At 39.3% G+C, this 27,662-nt stretch overlaps 1 protein-coding gene across 1 annotated transcript; it reads left to right on the top strand.

Annotated features, from left to right (window-relative positions):
- Positions 1–157: 157 nt before the first annotated feature.
- Positions 158–26,812, top strand: CLUL1 (clusterin like 1). The gene is made up of 7 exons (XM_004320818.3): positions 158–263; positions 1,421–1,569; positions 7,354–7,521; positions 9,428–9,860; positions 13,925–14,062; positions 22,510–22,724; positions 26,624–26,812. The coding sequence occupies exons 1-7, from the start codon at positions 158–160 to the stop codon at positions 26,810–26,812; spliced, it is 1,398 nt and encodes a 465-aa protein (XP_004320866.2).
- The last annotated feature ends 850 nt before the right edge of the window (positions 26,813–27,662 follow it).

Here is a 27,662-nt window from a genome sequence, read left to right as displayed (position 1 = left end):
CTCAGCCATATCAGCATACATTGTCTAAAGTCATAAAGAAAAACTGACAGAAAAATGCTTTGGATCACCATGTGTTTTCAATTGATGCCAGTAGAAACTAACTTAACCTAAGGCATTTGATGCAGGTTTATTTTTCCTTTGCAGTCACAACGGAAACATGAAGCTGCCACTCTTGGTGTTTATTGTGTATCTGCTGTGGTTGAAAGATTGTCACTGTGCACCTACGTGGAAGGACAAAACTGCTATCCATGGAGGCCTGAAGGGTAATGTTTGGTTTTTTTATCTGCGCTGTGTCCCGTTTGCCTGTTTGCATGTCCTGCTGGCATTTACGGTGATTTACAGTTGAGAGATAACCGTATTCAGGATGCCCTCTAGTTTCACGGTGAGATGTTCTCCAGGCACTTAAGCCAAGTAGACAAGACGCCAAGCATCTGGATAAAAATAGAAAATTCCAAATGCGTCTCTGAGAATGGTCCACATATCCAGATGTTTGCCATCACAGAGATAAAACTTGCCAACGTTTTGAGTTGCATTGCTTGGTCTCATCCAGATGTTTGGTGTCCTCTGAGCACAGTTTTAATGAACAGTGAAATTCTTTTCTAGCATTTGAAAAATTTAAACAATTAAAGTAATCCATGCAGTTATTCTTGAGATAGTGAAAGAATGGGTTATAATGACATTGAATCTGGTTGGTCTGTGCTCATTAACTTGTGGCCTTTGCTTGATGAGATATGCTTTGAGTACTTAACAGGAAAATAAATTAGTTTAAACGTTTCTTTTTTGGGGATCTGTAATTAAATTTGGAGGCCAGATTAAGCTCCTCTGGTGGCCATATTGGCTATTGTGAAGAGAGAATGACAAACCATGAATTTCATACTCGCTAAAGGCTTATTAAAGGGGTGTAAGAGATGTCCAGTAGGTTATTAAAGAATCTTGCATTATACAAGATGCTTTCTAGGTTTTATGCCTCCTGGGAAGGTAACTGAAGCTGAAAGAAAAGGAAATTGTTCACTCTGTTTAAGGTTCCCAGTTGGGCATTTAATATAAATTGTCTGTGAAGAAAATTCAATGTTTTCTTCTAATATAAACACACTTGAGTTTTAAGGGAAAGAAAAACAATTGGATAAATGAAAACAGGCCCTGAGGAAAATGATAAGAATAGGGTTAAATGAACTCTGACTTGGCTAGCAGTTCAGAAGTGAGGAACAGAAGGTATCACCCGGGTGGTAGCCATGTCCATGTGGCAGCTGACAGCCCAAATCATTGTGATCTGCTTTCAAAGTTTGATGCTGTTAAAAAAAAAAACAATTAAGCCTCTGCTGGGGGAACATGAAAAGTTGGCGAACTCATTGTGTTCTGATACATTGTAATCTGATCAGATCTCAAAAGAAAAAACTACAACTACATCGTAATCTTTTAGGTTTTTCCAAGGCTGGGGAGATAGATATAGATGAAGAGGTGAAGAAGGCTTTGACTGGCATGAAGCAAATGAAAATCCTGATGGAAAGAAGAGAGGAGGAACATAGCAACCTAATGAGAACCCTGAAGAAATGCAGAGAAGAAAAGCAGGTACAGTCATTGAAAATCACACCTGTCCTTAACTATATCTGGACCATAAATAGTGCATGTCTGAGTGCACTGGAGGAATTACTTATTTACCCTAATCATAGATTTTCTGGAGAGCAGCCCTTACTGGAGGAAGAGTTTGAAGAAAATTTCAAATTTCTCCAAAGAAGATATTCCTTGTAGATCAGGCCTTCGCTGGCCTCCAAACTCGGGAATTTGGGGGATTCGGCTTTGTTTGGGAAGTGTTGCTTTCTTAAAAATGCTTTATTGGTGCCTTTTGAGTTGGGATATTGTGTCAAAAGTGTCTGGGAGTTTTTGGCTACATCAGTGGCCTCCAAAGTTTTTTTATTTCCCATCCCTATTACCATAATTATTGTTAGCATCCACTCCTGAATATATGCATTTTAATTAATTTATTAAATTAGACACATGAATTGCTACCGTTATTATCTCAAGGCACAGAAGGCAGTTAGGGATCATCATTAGCTTGGGTAGGTGTAAGTCCATATTTCAAATCATCTAGATATTTTGAAAATATTTTAGCTTATTGCCAAATCTGATTAGATCATCATATTTTTACTGACACAAGGCCAAAGAGCTTGTAATGAAAAAGTGGCAGCCCTGCCATTTGCTTCTTATCTACTTGAGCTTAAGTTATTCATATTTTTTAATCTGCTGGGGGTTTTTTCCAAGAAACTTTTAAAGCCTCCTGTTCATTTTGTGAGGGCTAGTTTAGTTAAAAGTAGTTAAAAAACATCATTTACCTAAGTTCTCTTAAATGGCAAGTCATTGCAATTGGCTCCAAGTGAACAGAGAGAGGCAACCAGTGTCTCTTCCGCAGGGTCCTCACGCACAGCTAGCCACACACAATGGCCTGACACAAGCACCAGTGCATGTGAAATAGTACATCAGCCTCATCAATTTTTTTAATTCAAATACCTTAACTTAATAGTTGTTGTCCAAACTATGTATCTTATCAATGGAGAATATACATTATATTCAAATGTCTATGGGCCATATTAAAAACTGTTCATATGTTACAGTATAAAGCTCAATACATTTCTAAATTATAGACATTGCATGGCTCATAGTTTAATATCATTAACCATTAACATAACACTCAGAACAGTTAAAAAATTTTTAAATTTATTCTCCAACATACCCTTATAGAGAATATCAAAACTATAAAAATAATTTGGAAAATATTTTAAATTTTAAAATTGGGAGTAAATTACTTTTCAATTTTATTTTCATGAAAACATTTTTAATTATGGTAAAATATGCATAACATAAAATTTGCCATCTTAACCACTTTTATGAGTACAGTTCAACAGTATTAAATACATTCACAGTAATTCCCGGGTGGCGCAGTGGTTAAGACTCATGCTCCCAATGCAGGGGTCCCGGCTTTGATCCCTGGCCAGGCAACTAGATCCTGCATGCATGCCGCAACTAAGACCAGCGAGCTGCAACTAAGACCCGGCTCAACCAAATAAATAAAGAAATATATATTTTTAAATGCACTCACATTATTGGACAACCAATCTCCAGAATTCATCCCATTTTGCAAAACTGAAACTCTATACCCATTAAACAACCCCCCATTTCTCCTTTCCATAGTTGATTTTTAAATTTAAAAAACACAAATACAAGTTCTAATATCTCTTCTCTAGACCTTGATCTACACCTAGACCTGTAGACCTATAAAGTTGGGGGTTGCCAAGCTCCGGAGCTGCTGGAATTCACGGTGGCCACTGGGTGTCCCCTGATCCATTGGAGCAGGGCTACATCACAGGCTGGGACCCCAAAGCTGTAGTCAGCCTGTCACCAGCTGGTTGATTTTGCAGCCATCCCTCTCCCTGCACCACACAGGGTCCCTGTCGAGGAAAGGAGATTGCTTGACCAGCAGCTGGAAGCCCTCCTCCCTTTTGGCAGAGATCAAAAGACCTTGAGGAAATGAAAACCAGCTCCTCATGAGGAAAATGTGGAAGCCCCTCTAGCTGTGTTCTTCCCTGGTGGGCTTGTGAGTCTGGCCACCGGGAATAACCACACTAGATATCATTCACAGGCCCTTTATAAAACACATTATCACCTGCAGTCCTTCCAACATCTGAGTAAACCATCACTTTCATTTTACAGCTAAGGAAACTGAGTTTTGAGATGTTAATTAATGTGGTGTTGTTGTTGTTTTAAATTTTTACTGGAGTATGGTTGCTTTACAATGTTGTAACCCTGTCATGACTGACCCAGGACAAAGTCCACTGGTGCTGTGCCTGTGGAAGACCCAGTGACTTTCTGTTTTTCTCCCTTTCCCGGGCCTCCTGGCAAGCCAAGGAGGGAGCACATGCTATGGAAAGAATGCTTGCTGTAAGTCAGGTTAGCAAGTGTTAGTTCCATTTCTGACCCTGAAGAATCCCAGGAGCTAGTAGAATTTTTATTATTTCTTAAGACGTACTTATTTTATTTTTTAAAAAATCATTGAATTATACTCTTAAGGTTTGGGTATTCATTTAAAAATTCATTTCAAAAAGGAAAAACCGGGCTTCCCTGGTGGCGCAGTAGTTGAGAGTCCGCCTGCTGATGCAGGGGACACAGGTTCGTGCCCCGGTCCAGGAGGATCCCACATGCCGCAGAGCGGCTAGGCCCGTGAGCCATGGCCGCTAAGCCTGCACGTCCGGAGCCTGTGCTCCGCAACGGGAGAGGCCACAGCGGTGAGAGGCCCGCATACCGCAAAAAAAAAAAAAAAAAAAGGAAACACCTGTTTAACCCTGAGTTTCCCTCCCTAAAATTATTTTCAATCTAAAGTAAAGGATACTTCACACAAATCACGAATTGACAAATATGGGGTGGGTGCCCCCAAGTCTCCCAGAACAAAACACATCCCATCCTCAGGTGATCCAGTGTAATCTCGATCCTCCTCATTAGCTTCTCCCTATTTATATTTAGTGGGAGCATCTGAAACTTGCTCTTACTAAAGTGGGAAACCCTAAAGCAGCTTCAAGTGATTCCCCACACCCCACACCCCCATCCAGGTTTGTGTGGGACTTTGAACTGCAGGAAGAGAGTTCTAAGTATGGAATCTATCGCTGGGTGGGACATTTAGGGGGAAGCAGAAGGCATGGACAAGGCATTCCTAAACCAGAGACCTTCTTCCTCCATGGCAACATTTCAGTACCAAAACTTGGGCCATGTGATTTGATCATTGGTTCTTGTTACACTCTTGGAGGTGAGTGGAAGGAAATCAGATGATTACGGACTATGTGCCTTGCTTGCTCATCTCACTTAATACGAAACCTTAAGAGGTAGATCCTACAGTTATTCCTATTTGCTAAGAAGGAGACAGGGGCTCAGAGATGTTAAATAATTTGCCCAAGGGTCCACAGTGAGTGTAGTTTGTAATTGGAAATATTGGGATTTCGGTTTATAGTGACAATGGGCAGAATATTTAAAAGACTGATTGAGAAAATCTGGGCAGTACTGTTGCCTGTCCTGGTGAGGCAACCTTTCTTGAGAAGTTGTTGGATTCCAAAATTGTTCTGCAAAGCCCAAAGAGACAAGTTAAACCTGTCTGGATCACGAGGTGCATTTGGCGGACTGGAGCCCTGCCAGGTTTCTTATGTGGGACGTAGCAAATGACACCCAGCTTAGCCCCAGGATTCTACCATGAGAGCAGCTGAAAAAATCCGAGCCCTGCAGAGGAAATGTGGGGGGATTGTCAGTGCCCAGGTGTTTCTTTGGACTTAATATGCCAGGAAAGGGTGATTTCTTTTTCTTTTCCCGTAGGTAAAAGTGCATACTACATTGGTGTTAGAAACTGTGCTCCCTCGTGTTTTTTTTCACTCAAGGGAGTCTTCATCCGCTCTGAGGCTTTCTCCTTATGGACAGGTCCATTATATCCCCTAAATCCCCTGAACTACTTCTCAGGCCTGGAGGGAGCCGGTCTGCAGAAGCCCACACTTGCAGGGAGACAGGGGTGGGGGTGGGGTCTACGTGGGGCTGGCCTCGGGGGAGCTCTGGGGGCAGGGTTGACGTTCTCAGGGACAGGTGTCACTTCTGCTGGGCGGGACCTGGCCGAGTACAGCAGGCACCACAAGGGGGAGTGCTTGGAATGTGGATGAGAAGAACGAAGCCCCTCAGAATCCAGCATCTTTGCCATTAGAATGCAACTCACTACAAGAATTGTGATATACAGTACACAGGAATTTGATATACAAGATTTGATTTGATACACAAGAATTGTGCTTCCTTGCAATGTTTAAGAACATACAAAAATTAAAAGCAGCATAAATGAAGGAAATAAATGTATCAACTTTGTAAGCCTTAAAAACCCATCTTCCACATCCTTCGAGGACTAGAAGTGAATACAGACAAGTAAACAGATCAGTTACAGTCATTCAGCAGAGATGGGGCTGTGTCTTCATTGTTGCTTCACCCACAGGCAGTGAATGTCCATCCCATAGCAAGCACTCAATAAATAGCTGTTGACTGTATGAATGAACAGGTGAATAAGAACTGCCTGGTCTTCAATAGAGATCAAGCAGTGCTCTTAAGTTAACAGAAAGCTCCAGGGTAGAACTGTCAGATGCTAAGGGCTTGAAGAAGGAATGAGGTTTAGTATTTTTTGTTTTTGTTTTAATTTTTGGCTGTCCCACAGGGTTTGTGGGATGTTAGTTCCCCGGCCAGGGATCATGGACCCGGGCCCTTGGCAGTGAGAGTGCCGAGTCCTAACCACTGGACCACCAGGGAATTCCCAGAGGAAATAAATGTATCAACTTTGTAAGCCTTAAAAACCCATCTTCCACATCCTTCGAGGACTAGAAGTGAATACAGACAAGTAAACAGATCAGTTACAGTCATTCAGCAGAGATGGGGCTGTGTCTTCATTGTTGCTTCACCCACAGGCAGTGAATGTCCATCCCATAGCAAGCACTCAATAAATAGCTGTTGACTGTATGAATGAACAGGTGAATAAGAACTGCCTGGTCTTCAATAGAGATCAAGCAGTGCTCTTAAGTTAACAGAAAGCTCCAGGGTAGAACTGTCAGATGCTAAGGGCTTGAAGAAGGAATGAGGTTTAGTATTTTTTGTTTTTGTTTTAATTTTTGGCTGTCCCACAGGGTTTGTGGGATGTTAGTTCCCCGGCCAGGGATCATGGACCCGGGCCCTTGGCAGTGAGAGTGCCGAGTCCTAACCACTGGACCACCAGGGAATTCCCAGAGGAAATAAATGTATCAACTTTGTAAGCCTTAAAAACCCATCTTCCACATCCTTCGAGGACTAGAAGTGAATACAGACAAGTAAACAGATCAGTTACAGTCATTCAGCAGAGATGGGGCTGTGTCTTCATTGTTGCTTCACCCACAGGCAGTGAATGTCCATCCCATAGCAAGCACTCAATAAATAGCTGTTGACTGTATGAATGAACAGGTGAATAAGAACTGCCTGGTCTTCAATAGAGATCAAGCAGTGCTCTTAAGTTAACAGAAAGCTCCAGGGTAGAACTGTCAGATGCTAAGGGCTTGAAGAAGGAATGAGGTTTAGTATTTTTTGTTTTTGTTTTAATTTTTGGCTGTCCCACAGGGTTTGTGGGATGTTAGTTCCCCGGCCAGGGATCATGGACCCGGGCCCTTGGCAGTGAGAGTGCCGAGTCCTAACCACTGGACCACCAGGGAATTCCCAGAGGTTTAGTTTAGAATACGCACATTTTGTAAAGAGTGAAATCAACCAAGGTACAACACATAGAGTCATGAAATGGAAATAGGGTGTGTGTTTCTACTTTTTAATTAGGAGGCTCTGAAACTTATGAATGAAGTTCAAGAACATCTAGAAGAGGAAGAAAGGCTATGCCAGGTGTCTTTGACAGGTTCCTGGGATGAATGCAAATCTTGCCTGGAAAGTAACTGCATGAGATTTTATACAACCTGCCCAAACAGTTGGTCCTCTATGAAAAACAAGGTAAGGGAAAAATAGAGCTCAAGGTTTCTAAGTTCTTAAGGTATGTGCTTCAGCTTACTTTTAAAAATTAACTTATTTTAATATTTAGAATAGATATAGATGATCTGATGTTGGCCTTTTGCAACCTAGAATCTAGCATTCATGCTTATGTATGAATCACTTGTGGATATATAATTTTTAAGTTAGAACAGCCATCCAGTTCTTGCCCTCCCTTTCAGGACACTGTGTATCTCTCAGAAACACCCTGACTCTTTCTGCCTTGTATTTGTTATTTATGAACACATTCCCACTAGATTGTAAGCTCTTTGAGGGCAGGAACCATATCTTATCTGCCTTCATTTAAGCATTGTAGGCATTCAATAAATGTTTGCTGAATTGCATTCTGAATAATAGTATTATAGTCTCTGATTTCAACCTGCTTTAGTGTTTTCTCTGGAGGCCAAGCCTTTGAAGGCGTCCTCTGCCTCCTGAGTCTCTCCTTCAACGGGCTTGCCCTCTTGTGGCAGCACACACATGCCCGTGCACACACGTACCCACATTCACGTCCCCTTTACCCCAATCCATGCACATCCTGTAGGACTGGCATGTTTTCTTTTTTGTCCTCTTTGGCTCTTTTCTGGGCAGAGGGAATCACAGAGGGTGGTGACCTGATTAGGATGAGCTCTGACCCATAAAAGGCTCCTCTTCTCTTGGCCTGAATTTCCCTTCCCCTTCAAGAAGTGGGCTGAGTAGGCAATGCAGAGAAATTCCCCTCTCCATATCAGAGCATGCAGTAATCAGAGTCTGCGCCTGGCTTGGCAATGCCTTCCCCAATTACAGAAGGAACAACCCCTAGGATAATTCATATGCCAAGTTAATTTGCCTCCACTGTTAATTGCATCTGCTCTATTTTTATAGCCACTCTCTAACATACCAGAGTATACTGGAATGAGCACTGGCTGGAAGTCAGGAGCTTTGGAGACCATTCCTATCTGCACCTTTTGTGTGACCTTATGACAATTTCTTGGGCCTTTGAAGTTTCAGTTTTGTGGCTGGGTTCAGGTAAACAGAAGCTGGCAGAGGGAGAGGCAGATGATCCACCCAGATTACTTTTTGAGAAAGGCATGAGTCTTCTAAGAATCCCTGGAGAATTCTTTGAACAGCCCTTGAGCAGGGGTGGGGAGTGCTCCCACAGTGATGTTTGATGGTTGCTACATTCCAAAACATACAACAGGGTCATATCACTATCATACAAGGGCAACTGTGTTCTGGCACGAACTTATGTGTCACATAGATGAAGTAGAACATGGTGTGACTGCTGGAAGATCTCCCCCTGAATGGGAAATTCTATAATTAGAGCTTCATTCCTTTGACTACAGCCAAGGAGGGCTTTGATCACCGGTAATATGTAACATCTCGAAGTAACCTATTTAGCTGTATTAAGCATCTATAGTTCAGTGTGAATGTATTGATCTTTTCCCTGGACTAATTTATGAGATGAGAGAGAGGAGAGCATAAAGACATGAATAGCATGCCACTGAAGAAAAAAAAAAAAAAAGAACTAAGGCAGAGGTGAAAGACAAGAGCCTTCTTCACAGTTTTCAGGCTGCACGGTCTAAAACCATGCATGCCAACCAGTACATCAGGACTGTGGCTTGTCAATAATATTGAAAACTTGGCCTTCTTAGGCCTTGGTAGACAAACAGAAACCAGGAGGAACTTCAGACCCTATTTCCATGGTCAAAGCCAAAGCCAGGTACATGAATGTTAATAAATTATCTTAAAGTGGATCACCTTTTCCTAGTTTGCCCAGAACTGTTCTTGATTTGGAATGACTACTTGTAAGTTGACATAAAAATTCACAATAAAAAAATAGTCCAAAAGAAAATCAATTTATTTCATTTTTGTCCCCCATCCCACCCCACAGCTTGAACATTTTTTCGGGAAGATATATCAGTTTCTGTTTCCTTTCCATGAAGATAATGAAAAAGACCTTCCCATCGGTGAGAAGTTCGTTGAGGAAGATGCACAACTGACCCAGATAGAGAACATGTTCAGCCAACTGACTGTGGATGTGGGATTTCTCTATAACAGGAGTTTTGACGTCTTCAAACAGATGCAGCAAGAATTTGACCAGGCTTTTCAATCGTATTTCATGTCAGATACAGACTTCATGGAGCCTTACTTTTTTCCAGCTTTTTCCAAAGAGCCAGCAAAAAAAGCACATCCTGTGCAAAGCTGGGACATTCCCAGCTTCTTCCAGCTGTTTTGTAATTTCAGTCTCTCTATTTATCAAAGTGTCAGTGCAACAGTTACTGAGATGCTGAAGGCAATCGAGGATTTATCAAAACAAGACAAAGGCAAGTATTAAAAGATTATTTAGATATCTGTACTAAAGTTGAGTTTTATTTAACTTTGGAAATGGTAGCCATTTCTAAGTCATTGTACAATGTTTCTGAGAGTGATGGTTTATGGATGATCAAAGTCTCACAGCCTCTTAGAAAAAGCTTTGAGGTCTGCCAAACACTAGCCTTCTCCCGTCTTTGTCGAGAGCTCTGTGGGGCTGTTCTCTATTTCTAAAGCAAATTTTCAAAGCTGAGAAAGAAAATGCTGGTAAGGTGAGAACTTGAAAAAGACAGTTGCCTCCTTTATTAAAACTCAGGCAGATGCTTGGCTCTATTCTGCTTGAACACCATGGGGTTTCTTTAAAATCAGTCCAGGCTCCTCAACTTCCAGTTTGGGGAGAAAGCTTAGTGCCATGTAAAACCAGGTCATATTTAGTGCCTTCCAGGACCTCCTCTGCATCGCTACTGTAATCCCTTAGATCACATCTTTTATGCACAAAACCAGAGAAAATACTCAGAGACATGATAGAGAAATTTCTGTAAATGATAATAATCGCCTTCTACCAATACCACTCATGCCCTCTGATATTCCATATTGGAAAAAGCAATGCTGCTTTATGTTGTTAAGGCAGAAGGAGGTAACTTCTTTGGGCTTCTGTGGAGAGCTGGGAGGCAGCATCTCAGAAATGAGAGTTGCCGTGGGGGCCACAGGTAGAATCTGTGTTTCCTTGGACATATCTCTATGGAACATTAAGTCAAGGACAGGGATGCTCTTCTCTAACAAAAAATGAAACGGGCTCCTTCTAGAAATTCCGCCAGTTGTGACAACATGGATGAACCTGGAGGACATTATGCTATGTGAAATAAGCCAGACACAGAAGGACAAATATTATATCCCACTTACATGAGGAACCTAAACTAGTCAATTCCTTCCTTGCACCACCATCACCTCAGTGATAATCTAGAGATCCAGGGTCCCCTGCAAGTGCAGAAAGTAAAAACAAAACAGCAAACAAAAAAAGCCTTTGTTACACCTTTATACTCTTCTCTCTCCAGTGTCCCTACCCTAACCAGACAGCAAGTTCAACAGATTCTCTTCCCAGATGAGTACATGAGGACAGTTTATCAAAAATAGGCAGGCAGGGGCTGTGGAGTATTTGCGTGTAGTTTCCATCACTTTTCTGGACTGGTGGTAGGTGCGGAATAAACCTATTGCCCCTAGAAAATCCACCTAATGAGAATAAACCTTTGTCCCTTGCGGTAGGCAGAATAATATAATAGCTTTCCAAAGATACCCAAATCCTAATCCCCAGAACCTGTGAAAATGTTGGGTTACACAGCAGGGGAAAGTAAGGTTGCAGATGGAATTGAGGTTGCTAATCAGCTGACCTTAAAATAGGGAGAGTATTTGGGGTTGTCCAGGTGGCTCCAGTGAAATCACAAGGGCTCCTAAAAGTAGAAGAAGGAGGCAGAAAAGAATCAATAGAGACAACCTCACGAGAGGAACTTGTCCCTACTTTGCCAGCTTAGAAGATAGAGGAAGGGGAACAGGAGGCAACGGGGGGGGCGGGGGGGGTGGCCTCCAGACTCTGGAAAGGCATGGAGATGGATTCTGCCCTAGAGCCTCCAGAAAAGAACAGCCCTGCCAACACCTTCATTTAGCCCACTGAGACCCACTTCAGACTTCTGACCTATAGCACTGTGAAATAATCTATGTTGTTCAAACCACTAAATCTGTGGAATCTGTTACAATAGCACTAGGAAAGCTGCCTCCTGTCAATTACAGTGGTTAATATCTTCTGAGTGTAAACTAGTATCTGGCAGCCTTCACAGATAGGCTTTATTTGTCATGATCATCCTAAGAGCCAAAATTAGAAAAGTAGCTAAAATTGAATAATGAACACTGTTAAAAGGAAAAAGGTGATAAAAATATGAAATATCTTGTTTAATATATTTTTTAAATTTATTGATTGTTGTTTCATTTTAGTCTCCATATGAAAGAATTTCTTTCCCACTTTGTTCTTTCTAGACTTCAGTTGCTGAATCTGTTGAAACAGAATAAGATAGCTTTTGCAGTTGTCCTCCCTTGGCTTACAAATCCCTAGAGAGAATAGATGAGATCCATTCAGTAAAACTGTGGTGTAGCAGCTTCACACAGTGCTGGGTGCTGGGAGCTGGGAGTTCTGGGTTTTAATCCTGCCCTGGAGAATTTTGCTGTCCTTAATTTTCCCATGGGGGAAACAGGCAAGTTGGGAGGGTAGATGATTTACTAGAAGTAACTGCCTAGAAGGGCCCTCAGGCTCTGTTCTGGCATGGCCGAAGGTAGGCGATGGGCTACTCTCATGAGTATAGCATGGGGAATTGGTTTAGATAGCCCTCAATTTGCCATCCTTGAATATACCAAGTATTCATCTAGATGCTGTGAATAAGCAATGATTATGACAGAGATGACACAGCCCCTAACTTTTAGGAGTTTAGTCCAGAGAAAGAAAAACAGGTCAGTGAACAGTTGCACTACCATATCTTAAGTGAAATGACAGAGGAAGTTATGGAAGAATGACAAGATTGAAATGACAAGACCAAATCCCCTCTCTCAAAGGACTCAGAGTCTAATAGAGAAGACAAAATTAACAGCACATAATGCAGACTTGCTCTACAGTAGAACTCACAGGGGTTCTCTGGGGTGAGAGGAGATGCCACTAAATCTATAGGGAATGGGAGAAAATGACTCCTATTCAACCAAGGGGATGGCTGCCTTACCCACCAGATGATCTAGCAAATGCCTTGTAGGTTTTTAAACAATAAACTTCACATTTTTTGTTTGTTGCTTTTGGCTGTGCCACGCGGCCTGCAGGATCCTAGTTCCCTGAGCAGGGATTGAACCCCTGCCCCCCTGCTGTAGAAGCACAGAGTCTTAACCACTGGACCGCCAGGGAAGTCCCAGTAAACTTCACAGTTTATCTCGAAATGTTTCATTTTTTAACATCAAGGATTTAATATAACAGAATATCATCAGGTTAAAAATTAATAACAAATTTTTCCTAATGTGAAACACTCAATTGGGAATTGTCAATTTGCTGTTGGACGACTTCTTTTTACATCATTTTTATATGGATGGTTAATTATTCCAGGAAAAAAAAAAGTTTCTTAAAAATTGATCTGCTTTAGATGTTTTCCTAAATCTTTGACGTACTGTTTATAACATTATATATGTGAAATGCAAAAAAGAATAGTAATAAATACCTACCACCCAGTTTAAAAAACAGACATTTCCAATATCTTTGGAACTCCAATACACATTCGAATTACAGCTTGAAAAAATTAAAATAATTACTAGAAAAAATTTTAATAGACGCCCAAAGAGAAAAGTGGCTTACAATTCCCTGTCTAGTTAACCCCAATGATATCAGAAATAATAATGATAAAAATAAGACACACTAAATTTAAAATAATTTAAATATACAAAGGAACAAAAGAAATGAAAGCTGCCTTCTCCCACCCCATCAAGTCTCTCTTCCAATAGAGTTACTATGAATAATTCTTCATGATTCCTTCCTGAAAATAAAATTATATGCATTAACCTCTGTGTGGGGAGTGGGGTTTGGGGGAAGCAAGTAGTAATAATAGTAATGATGAGTAATAATGACAGTAATGAGACTGCTGGATTAAAGGATACATGCACTTTTTTTTTTTTTTTTTTTGCGGTACGCCGGCCTCTCACTGTTGTGGCCTCTCCCGCTGCGGAGCACAGGCTCCGGACGCGCAGGCTCAACGGCCATGGCTCACGGGCCCAGCCGCTCCGCGGTATGTGGGATCCTCCCGGACCGGGGCACACACCTGTGTCTCCTGCCTCCGCAGGCGGACTCTCAACCACTGCGCCACCAGGGAAGCCCGATACATGCACTTTTTAATAGATGCCAAATTGTCCTAGTAACTGGTTGCACCAGTATGCACTCCTACGATTGCATACAGAACAAAGATTTTGCAAGTGCTGGTTAGAAAGAGAAATGACATTCTATCCATGCCTTTAAAGTTCAAACTCTCTAACGACACTGATGTGAAAATGCTGTTACTTGTAGACTCCGCCCACGGCGGCCTGAGTAGGACGGCATTGCCTGTGCGGGGCCGAGGGCTGTGCGGAGAGCTTCGCCAGAACTCGTCGGAATGTTTCCAATTTCACGCAAGATGCCAAAAATGTCAGGATTACCTACAGGAAGGTAAATGATTATTATGTTCTCAGGGTTTCGATTGTATTCTGGTCAGAGGTCACAAATCTCGCTTTTACAGGCATCGTGGATTCATTTGCTTCCCTTCAAGCTCTTTTTGGCGTGCTCATTGCCGTCTGGGGGTGCTCAGGGCAGGTTTATAAACGTTTATTATTCAAAAGTAGGTCAACTTACTTTTCCCCTTTTAAAAAATTCCCTCATTATTCCCGTGAAAAATTTTTATGGTTAAAGACCAAGCGAACACTCTTGTGTGCAAAAGAGAACTCAGCAAATCAGGGTAACTTCTTTCTTCTTACTGCACAGAAAGAAAACCACCAATGAAGAAATCTTCAAAATGTGTAAGCAAATTTTTTGCCAAATAAGTTTTTTTTAAATGGCATTAACTCTTTCCAGATGGTGGGTTAATTACTAATTAGTATTTAAATACAGATAGTAGCTTCTCCTCCCAAGCCCTGAGCAGCGCGTTTCGCCTCCTCCCAGATCTGACCAAGAGCAGCTTTCATTCCTTCCCCAGGTGAAAAATTCTCTCCACCGGCCCTTCCCCCTTTCCTCCGACCCTCTTGTCCCTTCTCCTCCCCAGCTGAAGTCACTTCCCAACCGCTAGGGTCTGAACGCAAATTTTCTTGAAAAATCCAAGAAGAGCTTTTGATTCCTGTGCTTCTGCTTTTTACCTTGCCAAAGCCCTAAGGGAAGGACATTCTAAAAAATGTGGCTAAGATTTGAAGCAAGAGATTGAATATACGCTGGACCTTTTTATTAGAGCAGATGAGGGTCTTATTTCTTCAGAATTGCTCCCTGCGTGACTTTCTGCAGCTCTGTTTCATCATTTGGAAAATGAAATTAATATAGCTACTTCACACAAGTGTTTTGAAGATTAAATAAAATGTCTGAAGTACTCATGATTCTCATTATTCAAGTGTTTGTTTTTCAAGTCACAGTTACAAGGTTGCATACAGACAACAGAAGTTTTTACAAGAGAAAAATATACACTAATATACTGACCTCTTACAAAAATAGTCCCACTCAAACATGCCACCTATGTATCATTAACTTCCTGTAACTTCCAGTTAAAAGCTTTGAAGAATAATCTCTCCCTGATTGTCATAAGATAATAGAGAAGATGGGGGTGTGTGTGGGGGAAGTGATTGGAAGAAGGTGATTGAAAGGTACAAACTTCAGTTACAAAATAAATAAGTACTAGGGCTGTAAGGTACAAGTTGATGACCATAGCTAAAGCTGCTGTGTGATATATAGGAACGTTGTTAAGAGAGTAGATCCTAAGAGTTCTCATCACAAGGAGAATTTTTTTTTCTTTTTATTGTATCTGTATGAGATGATGGATGTTAACTAAACCCACAACAGTAATCAATTCAGAATATATTGTGAATATGTAAGCCAAACCATCATGTTGTATACCTAAAACTTATACAGTGATGTATGTCAATTATTTCTCAACAAAACTGGAAAAAGAAAGACAATATATAAGAAATCAGATAATACAATATAAACACATCAAATAATCAGTATACATCAAGTCACACAGTATACATGCAGTATAAATTGATTGCTGCAAAGGTAAAACACAGAGGAAAGGCTGTCCTAATGTGCTCCCAAACAATTTTTTTTTTTTTTTGGCTGCTTTGGGTCTTCATTGCTGCGCGCGGGCTTTCTCTAGTTGCGGTGAGCAGGGACTACTCTTTGTTGCGGTGCGTGGGCTTCTCATTGCGGTGGCTTCTCTTGTTGCGGAGCACAGGCTCTAGGCACATGGACTTCAGTAGTTGTGGCTCGCGGGCTCTAGAGCACAGGCTCAGTAGTTATGGCACACGGGCTTAGTTGCTCTGTGGCATGTGGGATCTTCCCGGCCCAGGGCTCGAACCCGTGTGCCCTGCATTGGCAGGCGGATTCTTAACCACTGTGCCACCAGGAAAGCCCTCCCATACAATTTAAACTTTTATATTTATGATAAATGTATATAGAATAAAATAATAGAAACACATGTGGCTAATACTAGATGAAGAAATAAAACATTACCAAAATAGATGAAGCCCCCGCTGGTGCCCCTTCCACATCACATCCTCTTTATCCCCTTATAAGGAAATCGTTTTGGGGTTTTTTTTCCTTCCAGTTTTATTGAGATATAATTGACATACAACACTTATAAATTTAATGATTTGACATCGTGAAATGATTAACACAGTAAGTTTAGTAAACATTCATCATCTCATGTAAAAAAATTTTTAAAAGAGAAAAACATTTTTTCCTTGTGATGAGAACTCTTAGGATTTACTCTCTTAACAATTTTCATATATAACATATACCAGTGTTAATTATATTAATCATGTTGTATATTACATCCCTAGTACTAACATCTTATAACTTGAAGTTTGTAACTTTTAACCACCTTTGTCACCATCACTGACTATATTCCCCACACTGTAGGAAACTTCTGTTTTGAATTTGGTGCTTATTATTTCCTTGTATTTCTTTTTTAAAAATTTATTTTATTGAAATATAGTTGATTTACAATGTGTTAATTTCTACTGTACAGCAAAGTGATTCAGTTATACATATATATATACATTATTTTTTCATATTCTCTTCCATTATAGTTTATCACAGGATGTTGAATATAATTCCCTGTGCTATACAGTAGGACCTTGTTGTTTTCCTTGTGTTTCTTTATACTTTTATCATGTGTTTATATATAGCACACATACACACATATACCATACATAGCAACGTTTTACATGTTTTTAGTTTTTATATTGTCAAAGTATAACTTTTAAGCTTAAAAATATGACTCATACAAGTACAAAATGAGCATGTTAAGATTGATTTAGGGCTTCCCTGGTGGCGCAGTGGTTGAGAGTCCGCCTGCCCATGCAGGGGACGCGGGTTCGTGCCCCGGTCCGGGAAGATCCTACATGCCTTGGAGCGGCTGGGCCCGTGAGCCATGGCTGCTGAGCCTGCGCGTCCGGAGCCTATGCTCCACAACGGGAGAGGCCACAGCAGTGAGAGGCCCGCGTACCGCAAAAAAAAAAAAAAAAAATTCAAAAGATTGATTCCATTAACAAGGGAACGAGCAGAATGATTAAGCTGGTTTAAATGAGTACAGGAGAGACTGAAGTATTTACAGTCAAGGACAGAATGTTGAAGTAAGATTGCAAAGTTAGATATAAAACTAGTTGATGTTCCGAAGGGTAATAAAACTGTAACTTTTGCAGTTATGATTTCTATCAGACCAAAATAATTTATGTCTCTACTGGACAAAAATTATTTGCAACTTTTCAATCTGTAATTTACATCTAATTTCGTGGAGTCTGGCCCAAATCAACAGTGACCAGTAAATCCAACAAAGGATCATTTCCGTAGAGAATTAAGTAATCTTTGGGTGGACCTCTTAGACAATACTTTATGTGACATTGAAAGGACACACAGCCATTCTTCTGCATTGTTTCCAAGTTTTGGATAATATTTCTTAATAGTATAAATGTTATCGCTTATGTATTCTTTTGCACCTTGGTGTTTCACTCAGTACAGTTTGGGAGATTTAGTCATGTGAATGCGTGTGTTTCTAATTTCACGAATTCATTGTTGTATGTTAGTCTGTGTAAGCACATTACAATTTATTTATCCATTCTCCTGCTGAAGCACATTTAAGTTGCTTCCAGTATTTTACAAACAACTCTTGTATGTTTTGTCAAACAATGATTTTGCCTCTTTTATCAACATTTAACTCATTCTTTGTTCTAAGACTAAGCATACAGCTGTAATTATAATCTTATATTTGAAAAATATAAGATAAATGAAATATGTTCCAAAACATTATAAATCATTTTTTTCATTATTTACCATACATTTTTGGTCCCAATTTTAAATGGACTCACTGTAAGTAGCTCTTTTCCCATACTAGTTACTGGTACTAGATGTATACACCTAAATTCAAAATAGTAGTTTCAAGATAAAGGAGTTTGATGTGGAATGGTCACAGTGGGGGGGTTCATCTGTTTGGGTTATATTTTGTTTCTTAATATAGGAGGTAGGCACATGGAATTTATACCAAGGAATGTCTGTCTCCAGCCCAGTTTTTGTTACATGAGACCATATAATTATCAATTAAACTGAATCTCTTTTGAAAGTGATGTAGGCAATATTAATAATTGCTTGACAACCACAGGTATAAACTGGAAACTCTCACAGGCAGAAGGTGATACATGCACACTAGATTAAAGACAAAATAGCCACAATATTTTGCAGCTCCTCCCATCAAAAGCTGGAGTCTGTTTTTTCAACCTGAGAATCTGGGCTCAGCCATGGGTCTGTCCTTAAGCAACAAGATATTGGCAAATGTGAGTGGCTTGAAATGTGCTTGTGAATTAAAGTTGTCCTCTCTTGCTACTGGAAGCCTATCCACCACTGCGTGATCAAGCCCAGGCTAGCCTTCTGGAAGATGAGAGGTCCCAGCCATGCCAGCTGAGACCCTCAAAATGTGAGGGTCTAGACCATCCAGCCCCAGCTGAGCTAGCTCAGACATAAGAATAGTCCAACCAACCCACAAAACCCACAAAAACATGAGAAATAATAAATATTTGTTTGTTGTGCAACAAAAGCTAATGGATGCATATTGTCACATTTCATAAGAGACACCTGCTAAATGTGGGTTTTCTTTCTTCCTTTTCTTGAAACACTCATTCTCATGTCTATACGGTGACTAAAAAAAGGCCTTAAGGTACTGATCATGTGAGTGTATTTTTTTAAGTAACAGCATTAAGATACAGTTCATATACCATAAAGTATACAATTCAGTGTTTTTTAGTATACTCACAAAGTTGTATAACCATCAGCACTATCTAATTCCAGAACATTTTCACCCCATACTCATACTCATTGGCTGTCAACTGGCTCATTGGCTGTCATTGGCTGTCATTGGCTGTCAACATTGGCTGTCAACTCATTGGCTGCAACTCCATACTCATTGGCTGTCATTTCCCATTCCCCGCCCCTTTCCCCTACCCAGCCCCTGGCAACCAATAATCTGCTTTCTGTCTCTGATTTTGCCTATTCGGGGTATGTCATATAAATGAAATCATACAATTTGTGGTCTTTTGTGACTGACTTCTTTAACTTGGCATAATTTTTTCAAGGTTTATCCATACTGTAGCATCTCTCAGAACTTCATTCCTTTTTATGGCTGCTTAATATTCCATTTTATGGATATACCACATTCTGTTTATTCGTTCGTTAGCTGATGGATATTTGGTTTGTTTCTACTTTTTGGCTATTGTGAGTAATGTTGCTATGAACATTTGTGTACAAGTTTTTGTTTGGACATATGTTTTCAATTTTCTTGGGTATATACCATGAAATATATATGGGTAATATGGTAACTCTATGTTTAACATTTTGAGGAACTACTAAACTCTCTTCCAAAGTGGATGTACCATTTGCATTCTCACAGAAATGTATGAGGGTTCTAATTTCTCCACATCCTTGTCAACACTTGTTATTGCCCATCGTTTTTATCTTAGCCAACCGAGTGGATGTGAAGTGGTATCTCATTGTGATTTTGTCCTGTATTTCTCTAATCACTAATAATATCAAGCATCTTTTCATGTTTTTATTGGCCATTTGCATGTCTTCTTTGGAGAAATGTCTATTCAAATTCTTTGTCCATATTTTAATTTTGTTATTTGTCTTTTTATTGTTGAGTTGTAAGAGTTTTTTTTTTTTTACATATTCTAGATACCAAATGCTCATCAGATATATTATTTGAAAATATTTTCTCCCATTCTATGTGCTGTCTTTTCACTTTCTTGATGGTGTCCTTTGAAGCATGGAAGTTTTTTATTTTGATGAAGTCTACTTTATTTCTTCTTTTCTTTTTTTATTTTGGTGTCATATCTAAGAAACCATTGCCCAATCCAAGGTCACACAGGTTTATGCTTATGCTTTCTTCTAAGAGTTTTATATATTTAGTTCTTGCATTTAAGTCTGTGATGCATTTTGAGTTAATTTTTGTATATGGTATGAGGTAAGGATCCAGCATCTTTCTTTTGCAATTGGATATCCCGTTGTCTCAGTTTCACTTGTTAAAAAACTCTATTCTTTCCTGTGTAGAATTGTCTTGGCACTCTTGTTGAAAATCCATGGACAGCAAAAGTAAGGGCTTATTTCTGGACTCCCAATTCTCTTCCATTTGTCCATATATCTATCCTATGCCAATTCCATACTGTCTTGATTATTGTACTTTGTAGTAAGTTTTGAAATTGGGAAGTGTGAATGCTCCGATGTTGTTCTTTGTTTTCAAGATTGTTTTGGCTCTTATGGATCCTTTGCATTTCCATGTCAATTCTGGGATCAGATTGTCAGTTTCTACAAAAAGGGCAGTTAAGATTTTGATAGGGATTGCATTAAATCTATAGGTCAATTTGTGGAGTATGGCCTTCTTGACAATATTAAGTCTTCCCATTCGTGAAAATAGATGTTTTTCCATTTATTTAAGTTATCTTTAATTTTTCTCACAGCGTGTTTTAGTTTCAATACAAGTCTTACAGTTCGTTTAAAACATTTGTTCATAAGCATATGGTTCTTTTTATGCTATTGTGAGTGGAATTTTCTTAATTTCATTTTTGGTTTGTTCATTGTTAGTGTATAGAAATACAACTGATATGTGTATATTGATCTTGTGTTCTGCAACCTTGCTGATTTATTACTTTTTTAAAAACAAAATTTATTTATTTATTTATTTTTGGCTGCATTGGGTCTCGGTTGCTGCAGGTGGGCTTTCTCTAGTTGCGGTGAGCGGGGCTACTCTTCATTGAGGTGCGCAGGCTTCTCATTCTGGTGGCTTCTCTTGTTGTAGAGCACAGGCTTTAGGGCACATGGGCATCAGTAGTTGTGGCACACAGACTTAGTTGCTCCACGGCATGTTGGATCTTCCCGGACCAGGGCTCGAACTCATGTCTCCTGCACTGGCAGGCAGATTCTTAACCACTGCACCACCAGGGAAGCCCTGACTTATTACCTTTAATAGTTTTGTGTGTGTGTGTGTGTGTGTGTGTGTGTGTGTATGTATGTATTCCTTAGGATTTTTTGTATACAAGACTATGTCATCTATGAATAGAGATAGTTTTACTTTTTCCTTTCTCATGCAATTGTGTTTTGCACAAAGTTTCACCTTTATTTTAGGGAAATCGTTTTCCACTCTCTAAAAGAGTAAATGAGTGTCCCTTGTAGAATTCTCCTTGCCTAAGATCATGAGGTAACTCACCACCTTCTTCCCCCATAATTAAAAAAAAAACAAAACTACACCACTATTCTAAAAGTTAACAACTCTAAACTTGCAAATGAAGACATTTTAAAAGAATATCTGGATCTCCTTTCAAACGTATAATGTATCTTGTTAACTGTGACTCTCTTTGTTTTCAAAATATTTTCTTGAATTACTTTTCAAATGTACACTATTGCAAATTTTTTTACCTGCAAGTACAAAGGTCTCCCTTTCCTGAAGATCCCAACACAAATTTTGGAAAAGTGTGAAGGCTGGAGGATCTTGCATTATATCTACATATCAAAAAGAAACAATAACTGATTTTTAAGACTTGAGATGAGGTAGTCACCTAGCTTCTGGTTGGTGGATTCTCCCCCACCCCTATCTTCCTGAAGGCATGGTTTCTTAGTAAACAGCAGAAGACATAGTGAAAAGAGTCTGTGATCTTTTTCTACAATAACAATCTTTTATGATCCCAGATGCCCTAACACATAGACACTTCTGTAGTTTGCAGATAAATAATCTTTACACAGTATCAAGATGCTCATCAACGCAGCTCTATAAATTCCTTTAACCCTGTTTCAGTTCAGAAGGACTGTTGTGCAATAATAACACAGAGCTGCAGAATCTTAGTGACTTGTGAACACAAAGCTTGCTTTCTCTCTCTCTGTCTTGTCAGTTACAGCTTGCATGGGAGCTCTGCTGCACATCTCCTCACTCAGGATGATGGAGCCTCCACCATATGGAGCAAAACTAGTTCCACTGTCAGGGGAGGGAGGGTGATAAATCGTAAACCATTCTTAAAGGATTCCTCCAGCAGTAAGACACATCACTTTGAATATGGCCATGCTCAACTTCCAGGTGGCAGAAAAGTGCAATCTCCCATGTGTCCTGATCAGAGTATAAGTGAGCAGCCCTAATGACCTTCAGAGACACTATGGAAAGGAAGACAAGGAAAAGGAACATTTTAAATCTTCAGTGTGTGCTGGCTCTGTGAGCAGGCATTCTGCAGTGTTATTTCATTCGTGACGATTGTACCTGGCTGAAAACTCACTCAAGGTCAAAAGGCTGGAAGTAGAAAGCTTAAGGGCTGGGACTTAAATCCACAACACCCAACTCCAAGTCCCACATACATTTTTCTTTACCATGTTACTTTCTTCTTTGCTAGACTGTCCTGATGTTCCTAAACTATACACAAAAGTAGATGAGGCCCTTGAGTTGGTCAACATATCCAATCAGCAGTATGCCCAGGTTCTCCAGATGACCCAGCATCACTTGGAGGACACTACATACCTGATGGAGAAGATGAGAGAGCAGTTTGGCTGGGTGACAGAACTGGCAAACCAGACCCTAGGAACCAAGAACATCTTCAATTTCATAAAGGTAATGGAGAGACTCAAGAGCAGTTATGGAGACTAAGTGTGCATACGTTGATTTTTCTGTTAATTTACTTATTAATTACGTCTGAATTTGAAAACAGGCTCTAGAAGGATATTCTACTTCCATTGTGATTGTACTCAGGCTGACTTGTGCATGGTCTTTAGAAAACAAGAAACTCTATAAAGAAAACCAATTTAAAACACAAAATACTTTCTAATCCAGAGATGGCTAATTCTGCTTAGAGCTATAGTGCTGATACAAGTAACCATGAAGAAACCTGGCCAATATCGTTTTTAAGGGAGAAGACTTTCAGGTAAAGCAACTTGAGATCAAAGGCTGACTCTGAAACTTACCAGCTGAATAAGTTTGGGAAAGTTCCAGAATCCTTCTAGGCCTCAGTTTTTCCATCTGGAAAATGGGAATAATAATAGCTACCTTAAAATTAATGTCTGTAAAACAATGAGTATAAGTTCCTTATCCAAAACAAGAGCTCTGTAAATTATAGCTCTCATTAGCTTTTGACACAACAAGCTACTGACTTACCTTGAAAATTAAACACAGTTATATATTAATATTCACATATAAACATTGCTATCTTAAGTTGCACTTATACCATGTCTCCCACTTGCAATCAATAACTCCTGTTGCATAACATAAAATAGTGATTGAATTTCTTCCCTGATGCACCCCCTTCACACACCATATTACATTAATATACAATGCACCAGGCAAGTGATTTCTGATGAGGTTGGTATTGGTGGGCTCCTAAAAAGGCCCAGATACAAAAATCACCTGCAGAGCAATTGAAGGTACAATATTTTGTGTAGCATGTAATGTTAACAATCCCCCGGGATCCCTTTACCAACTTCAGCTGGTGCTGCTGCTAACTGCTCACCCCTGAAATCTTCTCCAAAGGGTGGTCCTTGGGGCCACTTATGCTCCAGAGCTCCCTGCAGGATCAGGCTGAGGCTGGAGGTCACCTGAAGGCCACCTCCCAGATTAGCATCTCCCTCTTCTCTATCTTGCTCGCCTCATCCCCCTAAAAGTTTTACTGAAAGCACCCTTAATAAATAACTGTCAGAATCTCAGGCTCTGCTTCTAGGCAGTCTGACCTAAGACATTCTGTATCCTAGTGATTCACTCTCTTTCAAGGTACAAGGTTGTGGTTTGAGAAATAAGTTTAGAGAGTCACAACCAGCACATTAAACAAACAAACAAACAAAAGCAGAATAGAACACACCAGAAGAAAAAATATTAGAGTGCATTGCATTTAATAAGTCAGATGCATATGTCATGGAACTTTCATTTCCATGATGTGTGTTTATATATGTGTATAACTTATATGTAAGATGTGGTTTATTTTCTTTTTCTATTTGAGTATAGTCGATTTACAATGTTGCATTAGTTTCAGGTGTACAACAAAGTTATTCAGTTATATATATGTCAATATATTCTTTTATATATACATTCTTTTTCAGATTCTTTGCCATTATAAGTTATTACAAGATATTGAATGTAGTTCCCTGTGCTATACAGGGTCCTTGTTGTTTATCTATTTTATATATAATGGTATGTATCTGTTAATCCCAAACTCCTAATTTATCCCTCTGCCGCCTTTCCCCTTTGGTAACCCTAAGTTTGTTTTCTAAGAAATGTGTGTTTTTGAGTCATGACGACAAATGTGTTTATAACTGTAGACCATAGTCAAAAGGTTTTGAAAGCCACTATCAATTCCTGCTGACTCTCTATTACTTCATTAGATAGATCATTCCCTAGGAGAGTAAAATAATGTGATATATTTGATCATTCTCACAAATATAGACTTTTAGTTTAAAAAGGAAAAATTCTTGTAAGGAATGAGGGAAAGAATAAAATTTTAAGAAAAATTTTAGCAATGCTTTCAATCTTTAGAAAAGTAGAGCCAATATTTAACTGTTTTCATCGTCGTCAGGATTTCCATTCTATGCTTCAATTTGCTTCCATTCTAGTGGCTCTGAGTAACATTAATTGATTTAACTAAAATTTTTGATATTGATAACAAAGACACTTCTATACAAAAAACTCCATAGAAAATAAAATTATGGTTTTCAATGGTATATTTTTCTAATAATAATCACTGCTAAAGAGCACTCAATATTTGTCTGGCAATGTTCTAAGAACTTTTCCCGTGTATTAGATCATTTAATACTCTGTGTACCTATAAGGTGAGTATGATTGTTTTACAGATTTTTCAGATGAGGTACAGAGAAGTTAAACAACTTGTCTGAGGTTGCACAGCTAGTAAATGGTAGAACTGAGATTCAAGGCCAAACAGCTTTTCTTCAGAATCCTTGGACTTAACCACTTTGCTGAACCGCTTGTAAAACTTATTTTTCTTTAAACGGCTCTTATTTCATCATGTAATGGAAAGTGCAAATTTGTAAAACAGCACATACTGAAGAGGAATCTTTTGTAAAAAAATATACAAATTCCAGCAGGTGAAAAAAGTTATGCTTTTTAGGTTGTAGTTACATGTTAGCGTTATAATTGTTTATTCAACTAGACGTAAACGCTTTATGCAGTTTTTATGTGTGTTACATGTATCAAAAGGAAAAGGGGGAAAGTTATGTTAGCTTTATAAACTAGAATTAAGAAATCACCAGTGTTGATTTTGCTTCTTAATATTCTGCTTTAGTTTTTTTGATAGGGAAATTTATTTGAACACATTTTCAAAATAGTTCTTTTTTTATATAAATTTATTTATTTTATTTTTGGCTGCGTTGGGTCTTTGTTGCTGTGCGCAGGCTTTCTCTAGTTGCGGCGAGCAGGGACTGCTCTTTTTTACGGTGCGCGGGCTTCTCATTGCAGTGGCTTCTCTTGTGGAGCACAGGCTCTAGGCACACGGGCTTCAGTAGTTGTGGCACATGGGCTCAGTAGTTGTGGCTCACAGGCTCCAGAGCACAGGCTCAGTAGTTTTGGCGCACGGGCTTAGTTGCTCCGCGGCATGTGGGATCTTCCCGGACCAGGGCTCAAACCCATGTCCCCTGCATTGGCAGGCAGATTCTTCTCCTATTTTTATTTTATTTTATTAATGTTTTGGCCACACCGTGGGGCATGCAGGATCTTAGTTCCCCAACCAGGGATTGAACCTGCGCCGCCTGCAGTGGAAGTGCAGAGTCTTAACCACTGGACCGCCAGGGAAGTCTCTCTGGCAGGCAGATTCTTAACCACTGTGCCACCAGGGAAGCCCCAAAGTAGTTCTCTTAAGGTTACATCAAGTTGCATGTCATTACAGTTTCGTGTAAATTATTAAAATCAAAGTATATGCCCTTGAGAACTTATTAAGAAAGTAAACGACATGCATTTCAGATGACTGGTTCTTACAAAAATCACACATACAACCATAAATTGTAAATTTCCTGTGGAAACTCAGTACAAAACTTGGTACATCACATTAACATTTGTGACAGACAGGAGCGCTCACCAAATATTCCATCTGCCCACTCACACTTTCTTGCTCCTCTTGCAGTTAAGTGGTGCCATGTGTTAAGTTCTGGCCAATGAAATGGGAACAAAAATGAAAAGAGTTATTTCTAGACTGAGATAGAGAAGAGCCTGTGTGTGATTATCCATTCTCTTTCTCTGATGAGGATGTAAAGAAAGCCATGCGTTATTACATGTGCTACAGCACATGTGAGATGATATTCCTTTCTCAGCCAGGGTCCTGAGCATCTAGGTGGTTCAGAGCCCTTGTAATGGGCATGTAACATGAGTGAAAAATAAATTATAAGAAGCCACTGGAATGCTGGGGCTAACTTGTTACCTCAGCACAACTTAGCCTATCCTGACTAATGTGGTATTAAATTAATGCTGAATGTGTGCTGGAATTTAGTAATCTTTTGTTGTATAATCCTTCTTCTTAGGTAGTTCCAGGTGTTCATGAAGGAAATTTTTCCAAACGAGATGTAACGATGACAGAGGTAAGCATTCTGCTTTCCCCTAATTTCACACTCACCATCCCTCATGAAGAAAGTGCTGAGAGTTCTAACTTCATTAGCTACATGCTGGCCAAAGCTGTACAGCATTTTAAGGAACATTTTAAATCTTGGTAAGCAGAGTGCTTGATTAGGAATGCTTGTCAACAGGAATAGATGATTCATAAAAGGGGAAAATGACAAAACTAGTTTTAAAATACCTTGAAAATATATTCAACCTCATTAATAATCAAAGACATGAAAACTAAGACAAGATAGCAATTTTTGCCTATTAAATTTGCAAATTAAAAAAAACCCTGATAGGATGTGATGAAATGAGAATTCCCGTATGTTATTGCCGGGAACATAAACTGTTTTTGCCTTTTTGAAAAGCTATTCAATTATACATATCAAGAGTCATAAAATTTCTTTTTGATACATTAATTCCACTTCTGGAATCAATCAGAAGGAATAAATCTAAATTTGAATAAAAGTTCCTACCCCAAGATCTATATTTGCAAAATTATTTAAAATGTTAAAAACAATCTGAACATCTAAAAATAAGAAAATGGTTAAAAGATTATGGCTAAATATGCTCAGTAAGTCTTATGAAACCATTAAAGATATTTATAAAATTTAAATCATAACATGACAACTACTGGAACAAGGGTTTATTCTAAGCCTATCTGTGAGGTAGATATTATTATTACCATTTTCCAGAAAGGGAACTTGAGACTCAGGATCCAAGGTTAAATGAATTATTCAAGTCAGCAGGTGGTAGAGTCAAATTTTAACTCAGTTCTCTCTGACTCAAAATTGCCACATTATACTGGTTCCTGTTAGGACATTTGGTAAAAAAAAAAAAAAAGTACAAAACTCTATAAATGTAATGATCAAAAAAATCTAAAATCTGCATTAAAAATAAAAAGGATTGTCAGGAATTACAATGGGAAATGGATGATTTCTTTTAAAAACTTTCCATTTTCTG

This window comes from Tursiops truncatus, chromosome 13 (genome assembly GCF_011762595.2).
Source record: "Tursiops truncatus isolate mTurTru1 chromosome 13, mTurTru1.mat.Y, whole genome shotgun sequence".
NCBI classification, from domain to species: Eukaryota; Metazoa; Chordata; class Mammalia; order Artiodactyla; family Delphinidae; genus Tursiops; species Tursiops truncatus.
Note: the sequence above shows the minus strand (reverse complement) of the source record. Positions and strands in the feature narration are given on the sequence as shown.